General features: G+C 36.7%; 3 protein-coding genes and 3 pseudogenes across 7 annotated transcripts; 1 reads left to right on the forward strand and 5 right to left on the reverse strand.

Annotated features, from left to right (window-relative positions):
• LOC18614267 (titin homolog) lies at positions 24–1731 on the forward strand. Its single transcript, XM_018122553.1, has 5 exons — positions 24–412; positions 508–563; positions 653–885; positions 1133–1262; positions 1344–1731. The coding sequence occupies exons 1-5, from the start codon at positions 259–261 to the stop codon at positions 1467–1469; spliced, it is 699 nt and encodes a 232-aa protein (XP_017978042.1). The 5' UTR covers positions 24–258; the 3' UTR covers positions 1470–1731.
• LOC18614268 (cytochrome P450 704C1) lies at positions 1939–5095 on the reverse strand. Its single transcript, XM_007051946.2, has 6 exons — positions 4355–5095; positions 3852–4067; positions 3486–3776; positions 3068–3397; positions 2702–2905; positions 1939–2442 (listed from the first exon to the last, which is right to left on the reverse strand). Exons 1-6 carry the CDS (start codon positions 4667–4669, stop codon positions 2254–2256), a joined length of 1545 nt encoding a protein of 514 aa, XP_007052008.2. The 5' UTR covers positions 4670–5095; the 3' UTR covers positions 1939–2253.
• LOC18614270 (cytochrome P450 704C1) lies at positions 5405–8207 on the reverse strand. 5 transcript variants are annotated; one of them, XM_007051950.2, is made up of 6 exons: positions 7710–8207; positions 7249–7464; positions 6886–7173; positions 6479–6799; positions 6098–6301; positions 5405–5839 (listed from the first exon to the last, which is right to left on the reverse strand). In XM_007051950.2, the coding sequence occupies exons 1-6, from the start codon at positions 8016–8018 to the stop codon at positions 5651–5653; spliced, it is 1527 nt and encodes a 508-aa protein (XP_007052012.2). In that variant the 5' UTR covers positions 8019–8207; the 3' UTR covers positions 5405–5650. The 5 variants fall into 5 exon arrangements, with proteins under 5 accessions (XP_007052012.2, XP_017978011.1, XP_017978005.1 ...); XM_018122522.1 differs by having other exon boundaries at positions 6065–6301; XM_018122516.1 differs by having other exon boundaries at positions 6065–6301; positions 6886–7188; positions 7710–8086.
• LOC108662376 lies at positions 11045–13469 on the reverse strand (annotated as a pseudogene).
• Positions 14946–17557, reverse strand: LOC18614271 (annotated as a pseudogene).
• On the reverse strand, positions 18248–20965 carry LOC18614269 (annotated as a pseudogene).

Here is a 21566-nt window from a genome sequence, read left to right on the forward strand (position 1 = left end):
TACTAAACAAATAATGCTCCGGCCCTAGAAAAAAATGGGTTGGGTTTTTTAGGCGGTTTCGGGTTTAATCATTTTTTAAGGAAGGGGCTTTCCTTTCCTTGGTTGTCCTCAGTCTCTCCCTCGACGTAACCGCTTCGAGAACCAGTCTGCAAGGGAGAGAGAGAGAGAGAGAGAGAGACAGAAGAATCACCAAGCCGCGGCGGCGACAAGTAGGGTACGGGTTGCATCGTTTTTACAGATTTTGGACGAGATAAAAACATGGGAGGCAAAGGAAGGAGGAGGAGAGAGAAGAACTACAGAGCTGCTCATGGTGGTCCCGCCAGACTCCCGCCGCCTCCTGATCCCTCCCAAGTCGAGGCTTTGCCTTCTAAACTCCGCAAAATCATGTCCTTCACCTCCGATTCTCTTCACGGTTCTCTTCTCTCTCCTCTCTTTTTCTTTTCTTTTTTTTTTTAAATTAATTCGTTTGCTTTCCACCTATTAACGGCTTTATGTTCCATGTTTTAGGGTCTGCGAAGGTTTCAAAGGACCAAAAAGCAGCGGATGGAGATGCTGTGAAAAAGGTGAGTAATTATCATTAAATGACTGATTATTTTCTTTTTTAAGCTTAAGTCGATTGATTTAAATTCAAGTACTGTAATTCATTATGCAGAAAGACCGAGCAGCGAATCAAATTAAGTTAGAAGCTAATGAAATCAAAGATGGAAGTGATGATAAGCATTTCACCAAATCTCAATATTCAGATAGCGAGGAAGAAACTATGCAGAACAGCAAAGATGGAAAGAAAACCAAGAAAAGAAAGAGGAAGCAAGTAACCGACCTTCGGTTTGAAACAATGGTGGATAAATCAGGGGGCAGTTCCAAAAGAAAAGAGCGCAAGAAAAAGTAACTTTTCCTTCTCTTTTTTCTCTCTTAATTGGCAATTAATTGGTTTGAAGAGTGAGTACCTCTGTTGATTTTGCACCATGGTAGTGGTAGACAATGTGACTGAACATAACCCTGTAGTGAAGTTTTAGTTTTTATCCCACATTATAGAATTATCTGCTGAATTGGGAATATGAATTCTTCTGCTTTGCAGATGCTGCATTCCTTTTCCTTTTGTGTATAGGTGACCAGGCTTTAATCTATGTAGGTATTTTGAAGCAAAGAAGAAAAAGCATAAGAATGCCAAAACAGAAGAGAACTTGGACTTCCCTGGAAGAGAGAACATAAGATTTGGAGATGTGGTTGAAGCTCCACCCAAGTTGGTTACAGTACCGAAGGTAATCATGATCTTTTGATGTTACATTAATAACGTTGTAGTAGTATTTTTTTCGCTCAAGCAAGGAGTTTCTGCTTTACAGGGTTCAAAGACCTTGCAAGATGCTTCCAAGGAGAGGCTAAGGTTACAGGCTATTGAAGCCTACAGGAGTCGTAAAGGATGGACCTCAAGACCGGGGGCAGCTCAACTACCTCCTGCGACTACATGATATTCGTAGAAGACTATTTGGACTTCAAGCGTATTCATCCATTGACATTGGCAATTAGTTTCTGCTGGCATGAACCGTACGGCGACCACTTTGTATGATTGTGATTTATCATGCTGTTGAGTGCGAGCTCAATTTTGTTGAAGAACATTGGTGTCCTTGGTTTTGTTGAATTCTGACAATAGACATCCCATACCCAATTCATAGCATACATATGACTTTTATCTTTGTTTAAATTGAATTGAGAACATCAGGATTCATTTCATACTCATAAGATCTCAAGATGATCAAGTTTTGCATGCAAGAACATTTTTCATCTTTCTCACACCGAGAAATAAGAGGCATGGAGCTAAAGACTCTGCGAGAAGGCAGGGAAGAACTGAGTTGTTGTTTGGTAAAGTTTTGCGTTAAGGTCATAAGGACTTTCATTTTATTGGAATATTCTGCTAGAAAGGCAAGCAAGATTCCGAACTTGCAAATATTCTGGTTTGGATTATTTTAATCAACTTGCCAAATGTTGTCTCAAGTCCCAACAACTTTGGTTACACTTAACACACAGAACTGGCCTGAACTCATTTTTCAGACAAAAGTATGGTTCTAGACTCTTTGGTCAGTGAAAGTAACCATCCATCATATCGATTCCTTTCCTCCTTTTTGCTTGGTGACATCATCCTATTTATTCTTGTGCAAGGAAAGATACAAGTATATTAACAGTGTGCATTTGCCTAGTATAAAGAACTGAGCCACCAGATGAAACCCTTGGTCAAATAAGCTAGAAAGACCAAAGTTAAGTCTGACATCTGTGAAACGCGCGGACATGAAGGCCCCCATCTACATGAAGATTGATCATCGTCCTGTAGGTGACACATTTATTCTCATCACTCAGTTTGAACACAAAGCAGTGCACCAGGACAGCCGAGAAGATCTTCATCTGCCTATAAGCAAATTCCTTGCCTAAACATATTCGAGGCCCTGCCTGTAAACCATTAGAAAATAAAGTTCAGTATGTTAACACCTTTAGCCGATAAAGTCACACTTGTGAAACAATATGAGAGGTTTGAACTTTCAGAAAAAGACTCAGAACCAGAATCAAATGCTGTTATACTGCCTTTTTACCCTCTTTTTTTCTATTTGAGGTTTTATTTTACACCAAGTGCCAATCAGAATAAAAATGCTTTGCCCGATCTGCAAAAGAAGCATACAACAATTTCTAATTTGCAACATGTTCTGCATACCTGGAATGCTGTAAACTTAAAAGGGCTTTCTGATTGGAACATCCCATCCTCATCAAGCCATCTCTCTGGTTTGAACTCCTCTGCATCATCACCCCAAATGAATTGCATTCTGCCCATTGCATAAGGTTGATAACAAACCATATCCCCTTTCCTCACACTGAACCCATCTGGTAGAGTATCATCAGAGAAGCATACCTTTGCATCCTGCAATCAATGTGAAGAGATAGTGAGAACCAAAGAACAAGGAAGCTAATTTCTAACCTTCCAGATACGCATTAAATGGATATCAGTTTATAGATGCATGTTCTTGGATGTACATTAACAAGTTCAGTTGGAGGATTCAAGATTCAAGGCAACTTTGCTTACAACTGGAACAGCGGGGTAGAGCCTTAATGTTTCAGTTATGGCTGCATGGAGATAGTGCATTTTTCCTAAAGCTTCTTCGCTCAAGATAGCAGCAAATTCAGCATAATCTTTAACATCTTTCGTGTCAGTTGCTTCCTTCACTTCTTGTGCAACCTTTTCTTGAACATCAGGATGCTTGCAGAGCATGTAAATAAACCACGACAGAGTAGCTGCCGTTGTGTCTTTCCCAGCAATTATGAAGTTAAGGATTATATCTCGCAAGTATGTTGGATCAGTGTCACTCACTTGTAGAAATCTGGATAAAATGTCTTCCTTTTTCATCTGCATAATCTGTAGAAAATAATAATTTCAATATTCCACTTCAACAGGTAATATAAGTTGTTAACTATAAGTAGCTCTACTGTTCTAGTTCACTCACTGAAGATTCATCCTTTGAGTTGCGCATTTGCTCAATCTTGTTGTGGATCAGCTTATACACAAAATTATCAACCACTTCTATACTTTTCTTCAGTGTGGCCTCTGATCCAATATTTAGAAATCTTTTGATCTTCCAGAAGATATCAACATATCGGAAGAGGATTGCTGCACTTGAATCATCAAAAGCAGCTGTAAACTGTTTGCCTTCTAAATTTGATCCACACATGCTGTCTAGTTCGACTCCAAATGCAACTTTGAATATTGAATCTAAAGTCGATTTCATAAACAAGTCCTGCACAATATATCGTTATAACAGATTCATTTTATATATCACTCTGCCATTGATCTTGCCATTAGGTGAACTTACCTGTATATCCATTATCTCATTGGAATTTGCTGCTTCAGACACTATAGTCGCAAGTTTTGCCGCATTTTCCCGAAAGACTACACTGCTGAAATCTCTCAAGACCTTGGTTGAGAATTCATAGCTTGATACTTTCCTCTGTTGACGCCACTTATCACCATCGACAGTGAAAATCCCATCGCCTAGTAAACCCTTTAGCAAGCTGTAATTGTACTCACCCTGCACAAAAAATTAAACAGATTGGAAAACCAAAACAACTCCACCATTCTGCCTTTTGGGTGGCCATATAATTATCAAAAGCCCTTTCATTCCAACTAATCACTCTGCGGCACATTAGCATCTTCAATTGACTTACTTGTGGCGAGATTGAGACCCTTTTCTTAATCTAATTATGGGTGTTTCTGTCTAGGCTACTTATACTAACCAATCACCGGGAGAGTTCAGAATTTTCTAGACCAACAAATTATTTGTGACTTTGAGGTGTGAAACGAGAGTCGGCACCATACCTTGCCATAATTCTGGAAATTTGTTTTGAGAATATACTCAACATTGTCGGGTTCCGAGGTATAAATCTCATTCCTGAAAGGGCTAAGCAGCCTGTAGGTCCTGTACTTCCCTGCAAGATCAGTCATATAGTGATGCAATCTTCTGAAGTTGAGGAGCTGGTTAAAAACCGTTCCGCCAACAGGATGGTACTTGGCCTTATTTTTCCTCTGCCTTTCTCTTAGTTTTGCTGTGAGGAACTTGACAGTGAAAAGGGCAAGGATTAGACTTAGAACCAAAGCTACCAAGGGAACTGGGTTAGACAGATCCATGGACATGGAGGTACGTTTGGGTAAGCTGGTCTATCAATGTTAGGTGAAGGCTGTATTAAACTAGAGAAGTCGGTTTTGTAATACTAATAATATCAACGGAGAGAAGTCCTTCTGCTAAGTCATTCCTCTCAACCAAACGTGTCATAACCTAATTGGACGACATTCGGACAAGCCCTAAACGTGGTTCTCTCGAATTTCACAAGGTGATCTTTTTGAAAATTGGTAAAAAATTACTAATAAACTTCACCACAGCCAAGTAACAAAACAAAGGGCCATACTTGTTATTTCCTTAGTTATGATGATAAAGAACATACAAATCTCTTCTAATTGGTTATTCTATAGTTAAGTAAAGAGAATGATTTTTGAATTTAATTCTTAAATAAGAAAATACGTGTATTTATCATGTTAAATTTAATACTCAAATGAAAAATTAATTAGAATTTTATTTCGGAGCATATGATACAATCAAGTAACTTAAGTACAAAGATGATTAAGCTTGGCAAACAAGGATATGTCATGTTTCTCAATCCGAGAGATAAGAAGCACAGAGCCAAAGGCCCTGCAAAAAGGCAGGGGAGAACTGAATTGTTGTTTCCTAAAACTTTGCATTAAGATCAACATGACTTTCTAGTCATTAAATATTCTGCTAGATTTCGAACTTGCAAATATGGTCTGTTTTAATGAAATTGCAGAATGTTGTCTCACGTCTCAAGAACTTTGATTTCACTTCTTTTTCAAGGAAAAAAAAATGGTTTCACTTAGTTTGCAGAAGTGTCCTGAACTCAATTTTCAGACAAAAGTATGGTTCAAGACTCCTTGGTGAGTGAAAGTAATTCTTCATCATATTTATTCCTTTATTTTTCTTTTTGGATATCATTGTATTTATTCTTGTGCAAGGACAAGTACATGCATACTCAAACCTTGCAATTGCCCAGCATACAGAACTGAGCCAACAGATGAAACCCGTGGTCAAATAGGCAAGAAAGACTAAGTCTGACATCTGGGAAATGCGCGGACATGAAGGCCCCCATCTACATGAAGAGTGATCATCGTCCTGTAGGTGACAGATTTATTCTCATCACTCAGTTTGAACACAAAGTAGTGCACAAGAACAGCCGAGAAGATCTTCATCTGCCTATAAGCAAATTCCTTGCCTAAACAAATTCGAGGCCCTGCCTGTAAACCATTAGAAAATAAAGTTCAGTATGTTCACATCTTTAGCCGGTGAAATCACACTTGTGAAACAATATGAGAAGTTTGAACTTTCGGAAAAAGACCCAGAACCAGAAATCAAATGCCGTTATACTGATTTTTTACCCTTTTTTCCTATTTGAGGTTTTATTTTACACCAAGTGCCAATCAGAATAATAATGCTTTGGCCGATCTGGAAACGAAGCGTACAAGAATTTCTAATTTGTAGTATGTTCTGCACACCTGGAATGCTGTAAACTTAAAAGGGCTTTCTGGTTGGAACATCCCATCCTCATCAAGCCATCTCTCTGGTCTGAACTCCTCTGCATCATCACCCCATATGAATTTCATTCTGCCCATTGCATAAGGTTGATAACAAACCATATCTCCTTTCCTCACACTGAACCCATCTGGAAGAGTATCATCAGAAAAGCATATCTTTGGATCCTGCAATCAAAGTGAAGAGGTAGTGAGAACCAAAGAAAACCCCAGAACATAGAAAGGAAGCTAATTTCTAGCCTTCCCGATACGCCTTGAATGGATATCAGTTTATAGATGCATGTTCTTTGATGTGCATTAACAAGTTCAGTTGGAGGATTCAAGATTCAAGGCAACTTTGCTTACAACTGGAACAGCGGGGTAGAGCCTTAATGTTTCAGTTAAGGCTGCATGGAGATAGTGCATTTTTCCTAGAGCTTCTTCGCTCAAGATAGCAGCAAATTCAGCAAAATCTTTAACCTCCATCGTGTCAGTTGCTTCCTTCACTTCTTGTGCAACCTTTTCTTGAACATCAGGATGCTTGCAGAGCATGTAAATAAACCACGACAGAGTAGCTGCTGTTGTGTCTTTCCCAGCAATTATGAAGTTAAGGATTATATCTCGCACGTATGTTGGGTCAGTGTCATTCAATTGCAGAAATCTGGATAAAATGTCTTCCTTTTTCATCTGCACAATCCGTAGAATACAATTATTTCAAAATTCTACATAGAAACCGTTAATTATAAGTAGCTCTATTCTTCTAGTTCACTCACAGAAGAATCGTTCGAGTTACGCATCTGCTCAATCTTGTTGTGGATCAGCTTATACACAAAATTATCAACCACTTTTGTACTTTTCTTTAGTTTTGCTTCTGATCCAATATTTAAAAATCTCTTGATCTTCCAGAAGATATCAACATATCGGAAGAGGATTGCTGCGCTTGAATCATCAAAAGCAGCTGTAAACTCTTTGCCTTCTAAATTTGATCCACACACGCTGTCTAGTTCAACTCCAAATCCAACTTTGAATATCGAATCTAAAGTCGATTTCATAAACAAGTCCTGCACAACATTTCGCTATAACAGGTTCATATTATATATCACTCCGTCATGGATCTTGCCATTAGGTGAACTTACCTGAATATCCATTATCTTGTTGGACTTCGCTGCGTCAGACACTATATTTGCAAGCTTTGCTGCATTTTTCCGAAAGACTACAGTGCTGAAATCCCTCAACACCTTCGTTGAGAATTCATAGCTTGACACTTTCCTCTGTTGACGCCACTTATCACCATCGACTGCGAAAATCCCATCACCTAGTAAACCCTTTAGCAAGCTGTAATTGTACTCACCCTGCACAGAAAATTAGACAAATTGAAAAACCAAAACGACCCCACCATTCTGCCGTAGCCATATAATTATCAAAAACTCTTTCGTTATAGCAAATAACCCTGCAGCACATTAGCATTTGTAGTTGACTTAATTGTGACTATAGATTGAGACACTCTTTCATATTCTAATTCTGGGTGTTACTGTCTAAGCTACTTCTTCCAACCAATGACAGGGGGAGTTCAAAATTTTCTAGACCAACAAATTACCTTGCCATAATTCTGGAAATTTGTTTTGAGAATATATTCAACGTTGTCTGGTTCCGAGGTATAAACCTCACTCCTGAAAGGGCTAAGCAGCCTGTAGTTCCTGTACTTCCCAGCAAGATCAGTCATATAGTGATGCACTCTTTTGAAGTTGAGGAGCTGGTTAAAAAGTGTTCCGCCAACAGGATGGTACTTGGTCTTGTTTTTTTTCTGCTTTTCTCTTAGTTTTGCTGCGAGGAACTTGACAGTGAAAAGGATCAGGATTAGATTTAGAAACAAAGCGACCAATGTAGCTGGGTTAGACAGATCCATGGAGATGGAGGTCCTTTTTGGGTAAGCTGGTCGATCAATGTTAGCGGGTGAAGACTGAAGAAAACTAGAGGTCTTTTTATAATACTAATAATATCAACGGGGAGAAATCCTTTTGCTAAGTCATTTCTCTTAACCAGACGTGTGACTATATTCGGACAATCCGCAAACGTGTTTCTCTTAAATTTTACGTGCACATTGCTGAGAGTCCAACCATGAGAGAGATATGCACCGACTTTCCTTCGTTGTCTCCTTTTTCGTTTTTAAATTGTTATAAGTTATTAACTAATTTCACCACAACCAATTAACAAAACAAAGGGCAGGACTAGGTTTTTTTTTACTCAGTCAATATAACTATTTAGAGAAAATTGTGAAAAATAACTCATAAGGTGATTTCAAAAATAATTATCCATATAATGTTATCTGTTTTTACCAAAAAACAAACATGAGTAAACCAAAATGCTCTCAGAAACATCCTGGCAAATCAATCTCCTAATATCTCTCTCGCTGTAAAGAAAATAAATACTCAGTTATTTCAGCTCGCTCAACTCTTTCAGCTCTCTAAATTATATCAGCTTTGTCAACTCTCTGTTAAGTACCATCGTCATCAACTCTCTTAGCTATTTGAACTGTATCATCTATATGTACTTATTAAAGATATAAATTAAAGAATATAAAAGAAAACGAAGTAAATGAATAATTGAAAAGACAAGTCGAGCCACTAATTACTACAATGATCACTGTCTGATCACGACAGCTAAAGCCACTGCAATTGCTCGGCCAATAAAGTTGACAAACTTTGTTGAAATAGGACTTGCATTGAAAATCACGTCAGTTCATACTATCTTAGGATCATATGTGACCATTTTGTATAAGCTAGCTTTCTTTCAAATTATGATAACTATGCATTTAATGAATGATTTATATGATGATTAGTATGCATTCTTAGGCCTAGCTACTGTTCAAAACTTAGTTGTTAAGTTTTGTTATGTATATAAACTAAGTCAATGCATATCAGAAATATGAAACCTACTGTTACAACAAAAACTGTCTTTACTTGCTCTGTTTCATACTTATCCTACATCAACTAAAACACAACAAAACTTACTAAATAAAGCAATCTATATACCAACAATGTCTTGGAATTTAGCAAGTTTTAGTTTGTCCTCTTGGAATGACATAGAGGTCGAGGCCATGCTGGAGGGTGAAGCCACAACATGGTCCTATCGTCTGCCAAGTTGAAGCGAAAGTAGTGAATAAGGGAACTTTGTTGAGATTTTCTTTATCTGCTCAGAAGAAATTAAGAAAAAATTATATGGTGTAGATACTTGATTTTGATTTTGATTGTTAACATATTTCTTCAATATAAAGTAAAATTAATTTATAAAACGTTGTATTACTATGTAAGAAGTAGTGTAGATAATTTATAATAAGTAGAAAAATCACGTCATTGTATAAACTAGTGAAAATATCTTCGAAATAAATGATGAGATTTTTAAATTAATTTTTTTAAAATGTTTTGAAGAGTTTGATTTGATAACTTAAATACATAAATGAAAATTTTCTAAATACGTATGCATAAAATCCACTATCACCATCAATGACCTAAACATTCATAAGGCTTTAATGCCTCAACAGTTGACATTTTCTCATTGGTATGAATAAATTTCATTAATTACAAGATTACTCAATTCCATAACCCTTCAAGATATTTTCTCATTGATTGTGTTCGATTTGATAAGGATGTTAATTTTTTTTTTTGAATTACAAATATTTTTCATTTTTTTAAATAATTAAGTGACGCACTTCTAATGCCTCAGTAGCTGACATTAATTATCCATTGGTTGCATTCACTTTGATTCGGAGCTAATTAACAACCGAAAAGTTGGCCGATGTTTGCCGACTTGGATTTAATGGTCATATGAGTTGGTGTAACAATGTGATACCAAAAAGGTAGTAATCAATACAAATTTTGAGTAGGAAGAGTACTGCATTCAAATGAAATCAAGAAGAAGATTGTGGAGAAAACTCTCATTTAATGGAAGAACATGACTGCCAAATACGAGTACCTAAACATGGTTTGGCAATTGCCATCATCCTATGCATCCCTAGGTTACTTAACTGATTGATGTAATTCATTGAATAAAATGGTTAGTTGTTATTATCATGTCATGTCATCGTCATGATATTTCTTCCTCTTTTGTGAGTAATGAGATTTTTGAAGGATGGAGATGACTCTACCTAAATTCTTAGATTTTTTTGTTGCTTATTTTCATTGTATTTTGAGTTTTTGACTGTGTCTAACTGTTTATCTTTTGCAAAGCCATTTTTTCACCTTAATTTCAACCCAGCATCTGTGTGTTGTCCGATGGGTTAGAAAATGGGCAAGTTTGATTGGTGGTTGATTCCTTTTCTTCAGCATTTTGGTAACTTGGGCCTATAAAATTTATTTATAGTAGACAAAAAAAAACTTTTATTAAAAAATATTATAGTAAATATTTGTTTCTTTTCGGATAATTGACTTTTATTTAGCTAAGGAATATTTTATTTGAAATATGTCCCATATATACCACTGAAAATCCAAGGCTTTTTATGGTTATTCATTCTTAATGGCATTTCTACTAAATGCTTTCTAAGAATCAGAACGCATGGTGTATGTCCTACAATACAAATGGTGATAACCTTTGTTTTTGGTGTTACAGCCATGGAGGAAAAGAGTGATGATATTTTATTTTCTTGTCACTTCATACGGTCCATGGAGGAAATGTGGATAGATCGAAGATAAGTAAATCAAGATTCACAGACTGTGAAAGCGTATTAAAAGATGAGAACTTTTTGACTTGGATTTTTTTTAATAAAAGTTCTTTGCTTGGATTTTTTTTTAGTAAAAATTCTTTGCTTGGATTTAAGAGATGAGATTCAAAGAACTTTTAAGAGATGCAGCAAACAACCTCAAAATCCAAGCTCTTTGCTTGTAAGCTTCCTAGCCACTTGTAAACAGAAAATACGGCTTCTATGGAGTCCCAATCTCGGGAAATGGTCAGGGCATATAGACCAGATGACTCGAATTGTACATATATTTTTTTCTTTTTTGGTGAAATAACTCAAATTCCATTGATCAACACATTTACAGAAAAAAGCAAATCAACACTATAGAAAAATGCAAATCGGGGCTCTTATGTACAACCAGCAAGGTTGAAGACTTGAAGTTGAACAAATTGATGACTTTGCACAGGAGGATATTTGGAAATTCATCAACTTGTCCTTGGAACAGCATAAAGATGGAGGCCCCCCTTCATATGAAGTGTGAACATTGTCCTGTAAGTTGCAATTTTCGTATAATCAACTAATTTAAAGCGGAAGAAGCGAAGAAGGGCAATTGAGACTATCTTCATCTACCGGTGAGCAAAATCCTTGCCTAAGCAAGTTCGAGGACCCGCCTGAAACATAATGCAGCAGCTGGAAAAGATTAAGATCGTTTGACAACTATATAGGCACATGCATGTTATACACATGGTAGAAATGGAACAAAGAATACTAACATGAAATGCTATGAATTTGAAAGGGGATTCGGACTGGAAAACTCCATTGTTAAGCCATCTTTCTGGTCGAAAAGTGTCGGCATCTTCTCCCCAAATGTCAGGCATTCTACGCATGGCGTAGGCCATGTAATACACCCCGTCTCCTTTCTTGAGTTTGTAGCCATCGGGGAGAATGTCATCCTGCTCTGCATTCCTTCCATCCTTGAAGCACAAAGTGAGAACCATATCATATTCCAGCTGTCGAAATGCTAAGACTGCAAGAAAATCTATGAGTGTCTCAGGCACCTTACAATGGCGACAGCAGGGTACAGCCTTAAGGTCTCTGTTATGGCTGCATGAAGATAGTGCATTTGCTCTAGGGTTGAATCAGTTATGGTTGTCACGAAATCATCAACATTATTAGCACCATTTCTTTTACTACTAGTGACGTCCACCACTTCTTGTGCAAGTTTTTCTTGTATCAAAGGGTTCTTGCAGAGCATGTAGAAGAACCAGGACAGAGTATTCGCAGAAGAATCTTTGCCAGCGAGTACGAAGTTCAGGATTATATCCCTTAAATATTTGTCATTCATTGTGTCTGGATTCTTCTCGCTTTCCACTAAAAATCTTGAAAGTATGTCTTCTTTCACATTCTTGAAGCCATAAAAAGAAATAAGAAAAAACAAACCAATTATTAGTAAAGTATAAATTTCCACGCCAAAAACCAGATTACCTTAAGCAGTGAGATTGAATTCAACAGTGTTCTTGTGACTCTCAAGTCCCACCATATTTGTTAGACCAAGATTGACTATAAGAAATTCTTGCAGCAAAATATATATGGCTCACCAAATCTCGTTCCATGCCCAGCAGTTTCCTCTTGGAGCTAATGACATCGTGAACAAAGTATCAACGACTTTGATATTCTTTCTGAGGGCAGCTTCAGAGCCAATGTTAAGAGACCGTTTCAGCTTCCAGAAAGGGTCAACAAAGCGCCTCTCATTTGAATCATCAAAAGCCTTCATAAAAGTAGTCCCTTCCTTACTTGACCCATCCATGCAGTTTAAATCTATGCCAAACCCAACTTTGAATATGGAATCTAGAGTGCATGTCATTAATAGATTCTACAAATTAAAGTAAACACAGCATGAAAAACTGAAAAAGGGAAAATTAGACAAGCATAATTGTGAGCATCTTTAAAGTTTTGGGTTAATTTGAGGGTCAGATTTCTCACTTGCATGTCAAAAGCTTGACCCGACACTTCCAGCTTCGAAATAACTCCAACCAGTTTGGCAGCGTTCCTTCTGAAAACAGAGCAGCTAAAATATTTAAGAACTCTCGTCGAGAACTCGAAGCTTGCCAGCTTCCGCTGCTTCCGCCACTTGTCTCCGTCCACCGCAAAGATCCCTTGTCCAAAAAGATCTATCAGAATTTCTTGGTTTTGTTTACCCTTACAGTATCTGTCGAACTTTGTTTTCAATATGTACTCTACATTTCGCGTATCGACGGTGTATACTACGCTTAGCCCTAAAGCGAGTTGCCTGTAAGTGGGCTGTTTTTTGGCCGCTTGGGTTTGGTAGTCGTAGAGATAGTTGAAATAAAACAACTGGTTGAAAACGCTGCCCTTCACCGGTGGGTTGTCAGGATTTCCGATGGATTTTCCGGTGAAGATTTTGATTGTGAGAAAAGAGAAGATCAGGAAGAGAATGAGTGGTGGTAATGACATCAACAAGAAGATGGTAGAGAGAATATCCATTTTTCCTTTTTCTAATGAATACTCGGAAAGGTTATAGGCCATATATGCAGATTCTTGCATTGGGTTGCATTCATTTTTCAACCTACCAACAAAATCAAACCGTTTTCATCACCAATATCTTTCTCAACAACAAAATCATTTGTTTAATAATTATAATGTTTACACGTGTACGATTGCCATTTCATCAATTTGATTTTTCTTGTAAATTAAGTTGATGCCACCATATCTCATACTTCAAAAATTTTAGAGGATTGTACGGATAATCATAAATTTATAATCATAATTATAATCTATTTAACTTCTAAAGTGAATTAACATATATAACTTTAATCAAGTAAGCATGAAAAAAGTGTATCATTTAAGTTTGGGTCTTGTTTACGAATATTCTAAGAGTTTTTTTATCGTTAATTAAAATATTATAATAATATTTTTCTTTTAAATGTCGTAATTGACTGGTAGTGCGATGATTTTCAATATATCTAAAATGATATTACTCAATATAATAACTTTAAATAATATCATTATAACAATAGTTAGTAAAAGTCATAATATTCAAAAAAGCTTTTAAATTATTCAAAAAATTTAAAATAAATCTTACTTTTATTATATTCAATTATATTTTTATATTTTTATTTTAGATCAAATAAATCTTTTATTTTTATTTTGAATCAAATAAATCTTTATAAATAATAATTGACTTAGTTAAAATGTTATTTGTCATTATATATTACGTGACGCTGATGTAGTATACTAACATATCATAATTAATGATGATGTGATATGTTGATTTATCATATTTGATAATGATATGACATGCTAGTTTAACCTAATAACATGATGACATTTTTCAATCTCTACATTAATATCATATTAGTGCCACGTGGATATAAAATGATAAAATATATTTTGACTAATGAAAATTAGTCAATTATTATTAATAAAAGCTTATTTGATCTAAAATAAAAATATAGAGACTTGATTAAGCGTAACAAAAGAATAAAAATTTATTCGAATTTTGTTAAATAGTTTCAGAGCTTATTTGAGAAATATGTGTTAGTAAAACCATTTATATTTAAATTTTTATTTTATTTTTTGAAAAGTAATTTGTCATAAACGGAATAATGACATGGCTATAGATTAAGCTAGGCTATAAACTTATTTCAGCCTTAAATGATTAACAATGAATAAGGTGCGTCCCCTCTCAAGAAACCCCTATACAATAGTTAGGATAAACCCTTAAAGGATGGACCTCAGGACCGGGGGCAGCTCAAGTACCTCTTGTGACGACATGATATTCATTGAAGACTATTTGGACTTCAAGCGTGTTCATCCATTGACATTGGCAATTAGTTTCTGCTGGCATGAACCGTATGGCGACCACTTGTATGATTGTGATATATCATGCTGTTGAGTGCGAGCTCAACTTTGTTGAAGTACATTGGTGTCCTTGGTTTTGTTGAATTCTGACAATAGACATCCCATACCCAATTCATAGCATACATATGGCTTTTATCTTTGTTTAAATTGAATTAAGAACATCCGGATTCATTTCATACTCATAAGATCTTAAGATGATCAAGATTTGCACTTAACGGAAGCAAAACTGGCCTGAACTCAATATTCAGACAAAAGTATGGTTCTAGACTCTTTGGTCAGTGAAAGCAACCATCCATCATATCGATTCCTTTCGTCCTTTTTGCTTGGTGACATCATCCGATTTACTCATGTGCAAGGAAAGATACAAGTATATTAACAGTGTGCATTTGCCTAGTATAAAGAACTGAGCCACCAGATGAAACCCTTGGTCAAATAAGCTAGAAAGACCAAAGTTAAGTCTGACATCTGTGAAGTGCGCGGACATGAAGGCCCCCATCTACATGAAGATTGATCATCGTCCTGTAGGTGACACATTTATTCTCATCACTCAGTTTGAACGCAAAGCAGTGCACCAGAACAGCTGAGAAGATCTTCATCTGCCTATAAGCAAATTCCTTGCCTAAACAAATTCGAGGCCCTGCCTGTAAACCATTAGAAAATAAAGTTCAGTATCTTCACATCTTTAGCCGGTAAAATCACACTTGTGAAACAATATGAGAGGTTTGAACTTTCAGAAAAAGACTCAGAACCAGAATCAAATGCTGTTATGCTGCTTTTTTACCATTTTTTTTCTATTTGAGGTCTTTTTTTACACCAAGTGCCAATCAGAATAAAAATGCTTTGCCCGATCTGCAAAAGAAGCATACAACAATTTCTAATTTGCAACATGTTCTGCATACCTGGAATGCTGTAAACTTAAAAGGGCTTTCTGGTTGGAACATCCCCTCCTCATCAAGGCATCTCTCTGGTCTGAACTCCTCTGCATCATCACCCCAAATGAATTTCATTCTGCCCATTGCATAAGGTTCATAACAAACCATATCTCCTTTCCTCACACTGAACCCATCTGGAAGAGTTTCATCAGACAAGCATATCTTTGCATCCTGCAATCAAAGTGAAGAGGTAGTGAGAACCAAAGAAAACCCCAGAACATAGCAAGGAAGCTAATTTCTAGCCTTCCCGATATGCATTGAATGGATATCAGTTTATCGATGCATGTTCTTTGATGTGCATTAACAAGTTCAGTTGGAGGATTCAAGATTCAAGGCAACTTTGCTTACAACTGGAACAGCGGGGTAGAGCCTTAATGTTTCAGTTAAGGCTGCATGGAGATAGTGCATTTTTCCTAGGGCTTCTTCGCTCAAGATAGCAGCAAATTCAGCAAAATCTTTAACCTCCTTCGTGTCAGTTGCTTCCTTCACTTCTTGTGCAACCTTTTCTTGAACATCAGGATGCTTGCAGAGCATGTAAATAAACCACGACAGAGTAGCTGTCGTTGTGTCTTTCCCAGCAATTATGAAGTTAAGGATTATATCTCGCAAGTATGTTGGATCAGTGTCACTCACTTGTAGAAATCTGGATAAAATGTCTTCCTTTTTCATCTGCATAATCTGTAGAAAATAATAATTTCAATATTCTACTTCAACAGGTAATATAAGCTGTTAACTATAAGTAGCTCTACTGTTCTAGTTCACTCACTGAAGCTTCATCCTTTGAGTTGCGTATTGGCTCAATCTTGTTGTGGATCAGCTTATACACAAAATTATCAACCACTTCTATACTTTTCTTCAGTGTGGCCTCTGATCCAATATTTAGAAATCTTTTGATCTTCTAGAAGATATCAACATATCGGAAGAGGATTGCTGCACTTGAATCATCAAAAGCAGCTGTAAACTGTTTGCCTTCTAAATTTGATCCACACATGCTGTCTAGTTCGACTCCAAATGCAACTTTGAATAGTGAATCTAAAGTCGATTTCATAAACAAGTCCTGCACAATATATCGTTATAACAGATCCATTTTATATATCACTCTGCATTGATCTTGCCATTAGGTGAACTTACCTGTATATCCATTATCTCATTGGAATTTGCTGCTTCAGACACTATAGTTGCAAGTTTTGCCGCATTTTCCCGAAAGACTACACTGCTGAAATCTCTCAAGACCTTGGTTGAGAATTCATAGCTTGATACTTTCCTCTGTTGACGCCACTTATCACCATCGACAGTGAAAATCCCATCACCTAGTAAACCCTTTAGCAAGCTGTAATTGTACTCACCCTGCACAGAAAATTAAACAGTTTGGAAAACCAAAACAACTCCACCATTCTGCCTTTTGGGTGGCCATATAATTATCAAAAGCCCTCTCATTCCAACTAATCACTCTGCGGCATATTAGCATCTACAATTGACTTACTTGTGGCGAGATTGAGACCCTTTTTCTTAATCTAATTACGGGTGTTTCTGTCTAAGCTACTTACACTAACCAATCACCGGGAGAGTTCAGAATTTTCTAGACCAACAAATTATTTGTGACTTTGAGGTGTGAAACGAGAGTCGGCACCATACCTTGCCATATTTCTGGAAATTTGTTTTTAGAATATACTCAACATTGTCTGGTTCCGAGGTATAAATCTCATTCCTGAAAGGGCTAAGCAGCCTGTAGTTCCTGTACTTCCCAGCAAGATCAGTCATATAGTGATGCAATCTTCTGAAGTTGAGGAGCTGGTTAAAAACCGTTCCGCCAACGGGATGGTACTTGGCCTTATTTTTCCTCTGCCTTTCTCTTAGTTTTGCTGTGAGGAACTGGACGGTGAAAAGGGTCAGGATTAGACTTAGAACCAAAGCTACCAAGGGAACTGGGTTAGACAGATCCATGAAGATGGAGGTACGTTTGGGAAAGCTGGTCTATCAATGTTAGGTGAAGGCTGTATTAAACTAGAGAAGTCGTTCTGAAATACTAATAATATCAACGGAGAGAAGTCCTTCTGCCAAGTTATTCCTCTCAACCAAACGTGTCACAACCTAATTGGACTACATTCGGACAAGCCCGAAACGTGGTTCTCTCGAATTTCACAAGGTGAAATTTTTGAAATTGGCAAAAAATTACTAATAAATTTCACCACAACCAGATAACAAAACAAAGGGTCATACTTATTTTTTCCTTAGTTATGATGGTAAAGGACATACATATCTGTTCTATTCGGTTATTTTGTAGTTAAGTAAAGAGAATGATTTTTTAATTTAATTTTTAAATAAAAATACGTGTATTTATCATGTTAAGTTTAATATTCAGATGAAAAATTAATTAGAATTTTATTTCAAAGCATATGATACAATTAAGTAACTTAAGTACAAAGATGATTAAGCTTAGCAAACAAGGAAATGTCATATTTCTCAATCCGAGAGATAAGAAGCACAGAGCCAAAGGCCCTGCAAAAAGGCAGGGGAGAACTGAATTGTTGTTTCCTAAAACTTTGCATTAAGATCAACATGACTTTCTAGTCATTAAATATTCTGCTAGATTTCGAACTTGCAAATATGGTCTGTTTTAATGAAATTGCAGAATGTTGTCTCAGGTCTCAACAACTTTGATTTCACTTCTTTTTCAAGGAAAAAAAAATGGTTTCACTTAGTTTGCAGAAGTGTCCTGAACTCAATTTTCAGACAAAAGTATGGTTCGAGACTCCTTGGTGAGTGAAAGTAATTCTTCATCATATTTATTCCTTTATTTTTCTTTTTGGATATCATTGTATTTATTCTTGTGCAAGGACAAGTACATGCATACTCAAACCTTGCAATTGCCCAGCATACAGAACTGAGCCAACAGATGAAACCCGTGGTCAAATAGGCAAGAAAGACTAAGTCTGACATCTGGGAAATGCGCGGACATGAAGGCCCCCATCTACGTGAAGAGTGATCATCGTCCTGTAGGTGACAGATTTATTCTCATCACTCAGTTTGAACACAAAGTAGTGCACCAGAACAGCCGAGAAGATCTTCATCTGCCTATAAGCAAATTCCTTGCCGAAACAAATTCGAGGGCCTGCCTGTAAACCATTAGAAAATAAAGTTCAGCATGTTCACATCTTTAGCCGGTGAAATCACACTTGTGAAACAATATGAGAAGTTTGAACTTTCGGAAAAAGACCCAGAACCAAAAATCAAATGCTGTTATACTGCTTTTTTAGCCTCTTTTTCTATTTGAGGTTTTATTTTACACCAAGTGCCAATCAGAATAATAATGCTTTGGCCGATCTGGAAACGAAGCGTACAAGAACTTCTAATTTGTAGTATGTTCTGCACACCTGGAATGCTGTAAACTTAAAATGGCTTTCTGGTTGGAACATCCCATCCTCATCAAGCCATCTCTCTGGTCTGAACTCCTCTGCATCATCACCCCATATGAATTTCATTCTGCCCATTGCATAAGGTTGATAACAAACCATATCTCCTTTCCTCACACTGAACCCATCTGGAAGAGTATCATCAGAAAAGCATATCTTTGCATCCTGCAATCAAAGTGAAGAGGTAGTGAGATCCAAAGAAAACCCCAGAACATAGAAAGGAAGCTAATTTCTAGCCTTCCCGATACGCATTGAATGGATATCAGTTTATAGATGCATGTTCTTTGATGTGCATTAACAAGTTCAGTTGGAGGATTCAAGATTCAAGGAAACTTTGCTTACAACTGGAACAGCGGGGTAGAGCCTTAATGTTTCAGTTAAGGCTGCATGGAGATAGTGCATTTTTCCTAGAGCTTCTTCGCTCAAGATAGCAGCAAATTCAGCAAAATCTTTAACCTCCATCGTGTCAGTTGCTTCCTTCACTTCTTGTGCAACCTTTTCTTGAACATCAGGATGCTTGCAGAGCATGTAAATAAACCACGACAGAGTAGCTGCTGTTGTGTCTTTCCCAGCAATTATGAAGTTAAGGATTATATCTCGCACGTATGTTGGGTCAGTGTCATTCAATTGCAGAAATCTGGATAAAATGTCTTCCTTTTTCATCTGCACAATCCGTAGAATACAATTATTTCAAAATTCTACATAGAAACCGTTAATTATAAGTAGCTCTATTCTTCTAGTTCACTCACAGAAGAATCGTTCGAGTTACGCGTCTGCTCAATCTTGTTGTGGATCAGCTTATACACAAAATTATCAACCACTTTTGTACTTTTCTTTAGTTTTTGCTTCTGATCCAATATTTAAAAATCTCTTGATCTTCCAGAAGATATCAACATATCGGAAGAGGATTGCTGCACTTGAATCGTCTAAAGCAGCTGTAAACTCTTTGCCTTCTAAATTTGATCCACACATGCTGTCTAGTTCAACTCCAAATCCAACCTTGAATATCGAATCTAAAGTCGATTTCATAAACAAGTCCTACACAACATTTCGTTATAACAGATTCATTTTATATATCACTCCGTCATGAGTCTTGCCATTAGGTGAACTTACCTGAATATCCATTGTCTTGTTGGACTTCGTTGCGTCAGACACTATATTTGCAAGCTTTGCTGCATTTTTCCGAAAGACTACAGTGCTGAAATCCCTCAACACCTTTGTTGAGAATTCATAGCTTGACACTTTCCTCTGTTGACGCCACTTATCACCATCGACTGCGAAAATCCCATCACCTAGTAAATCCTTTACCAAGCTGTAATTGTACTCACCCTGCACAGAAAATTAGACAAATTGAAAAACCAAAACGACCCCACCATTCTACCGTAGCCATATAATTATCAAAAACTCTTTCGTTGTAGCTAATAACCCTGCAGGCTGCAGCACATTAGCATTTGTAATTGACTTAATTGTGACTATAGATTGAGACACTCTTTCATATTCTAATTCTGGGTGTTACTGTCTAAGCTACTTCTTCCAACCAATGACTGGGAGTTCAAAATTTTCTAGACCAACAAATTACCTTGCCATAATTCTGGAAATTTGTTTTGAGAATATATTCAACGTTGTCTGGTTCCGAGGTATAAACCTCACTCCTGAAAGGGCTAAGCAGCCTGTAGGTCCTATACTTCCCTGCAAGATCAGTCATATAGTGATGCACTCTTTTGAAGTTGAGGAGCTGGTTAAAAAGTGTTCCGCCAACAGGATGGTACTTGGTCTTGTTTTCTTTCTGCTTTTCTCTTAGTTTTGCTGCGAGGAACTTGACAGTGAAAAGGATCAGGATTAGATTTAGAAACAAAGCGACCAATGTAGCTGGGTTAGACAGATCCATGGAGATGGAGGTCCTTTCTGGGTAAGCTGGTCGATCAATGTTAGCGGGTGAAGACTGAAGAAAACTAGAGGTCCTTTTATAATACTAATAATATCAACGGCGAAAAATCCTTTTGCTAAGTCATTTCTCCTAACCAAACGAGTGACTATATTCCGACAAACCGCAAACGTGTTTCTCTTGAATTTTACATGCACATTGCTGAGAGTCCAACCATGAGAGAGATATGCACCGACTGTCCTTCATTTTCTCCTTTTTCTTGTTTAAATTGGTATAAGTTATTAACTAATTTCACCACAACCAAATAACAAAACAAAGGGCAGGATTAGTTTTTTTTTTTCTCAGTCAATATAACTATTTAGAGAAAATTGTGAAAAATAACTCATAAGGTGATTTTAAAAATAATCATCCATATAAAGTTATCTGTTTTTACTAAAAAACAAACATGAGTAATACCCTCAGAAACATCTTGACAAATCAATCTTCTGATATCTCTCCGCTGTAGAAAAAATAAATGCTCAATTATTTTAACTCGCTTAACTCTTTCAGCTCTCTAAATTATATCAACTCTGTCAACTCTCTGTTAAGCATCATCGTCATCAACTCTCTCAACTATTTGAACTATATCATCTATATGTATTTATTAAAGATATAAATTAAAGAATATAAA

Source organism: Theobroma cacao, chromosome 1, assembly GCF_000208745.1.
Source record: "Theobroma cacao cultivar B97-61/B2 chromosome 1, Criollo_cocoa_genome_V2, whole genome shotgun sequence".
Taxonomy (NCBI): domain Eukaryota; kingdom Viridiplantae; phylum Streptophyta; class Magnoliopsida; order Malvales; family Malvaceae; genus Theobroma; species Theobroma cacao.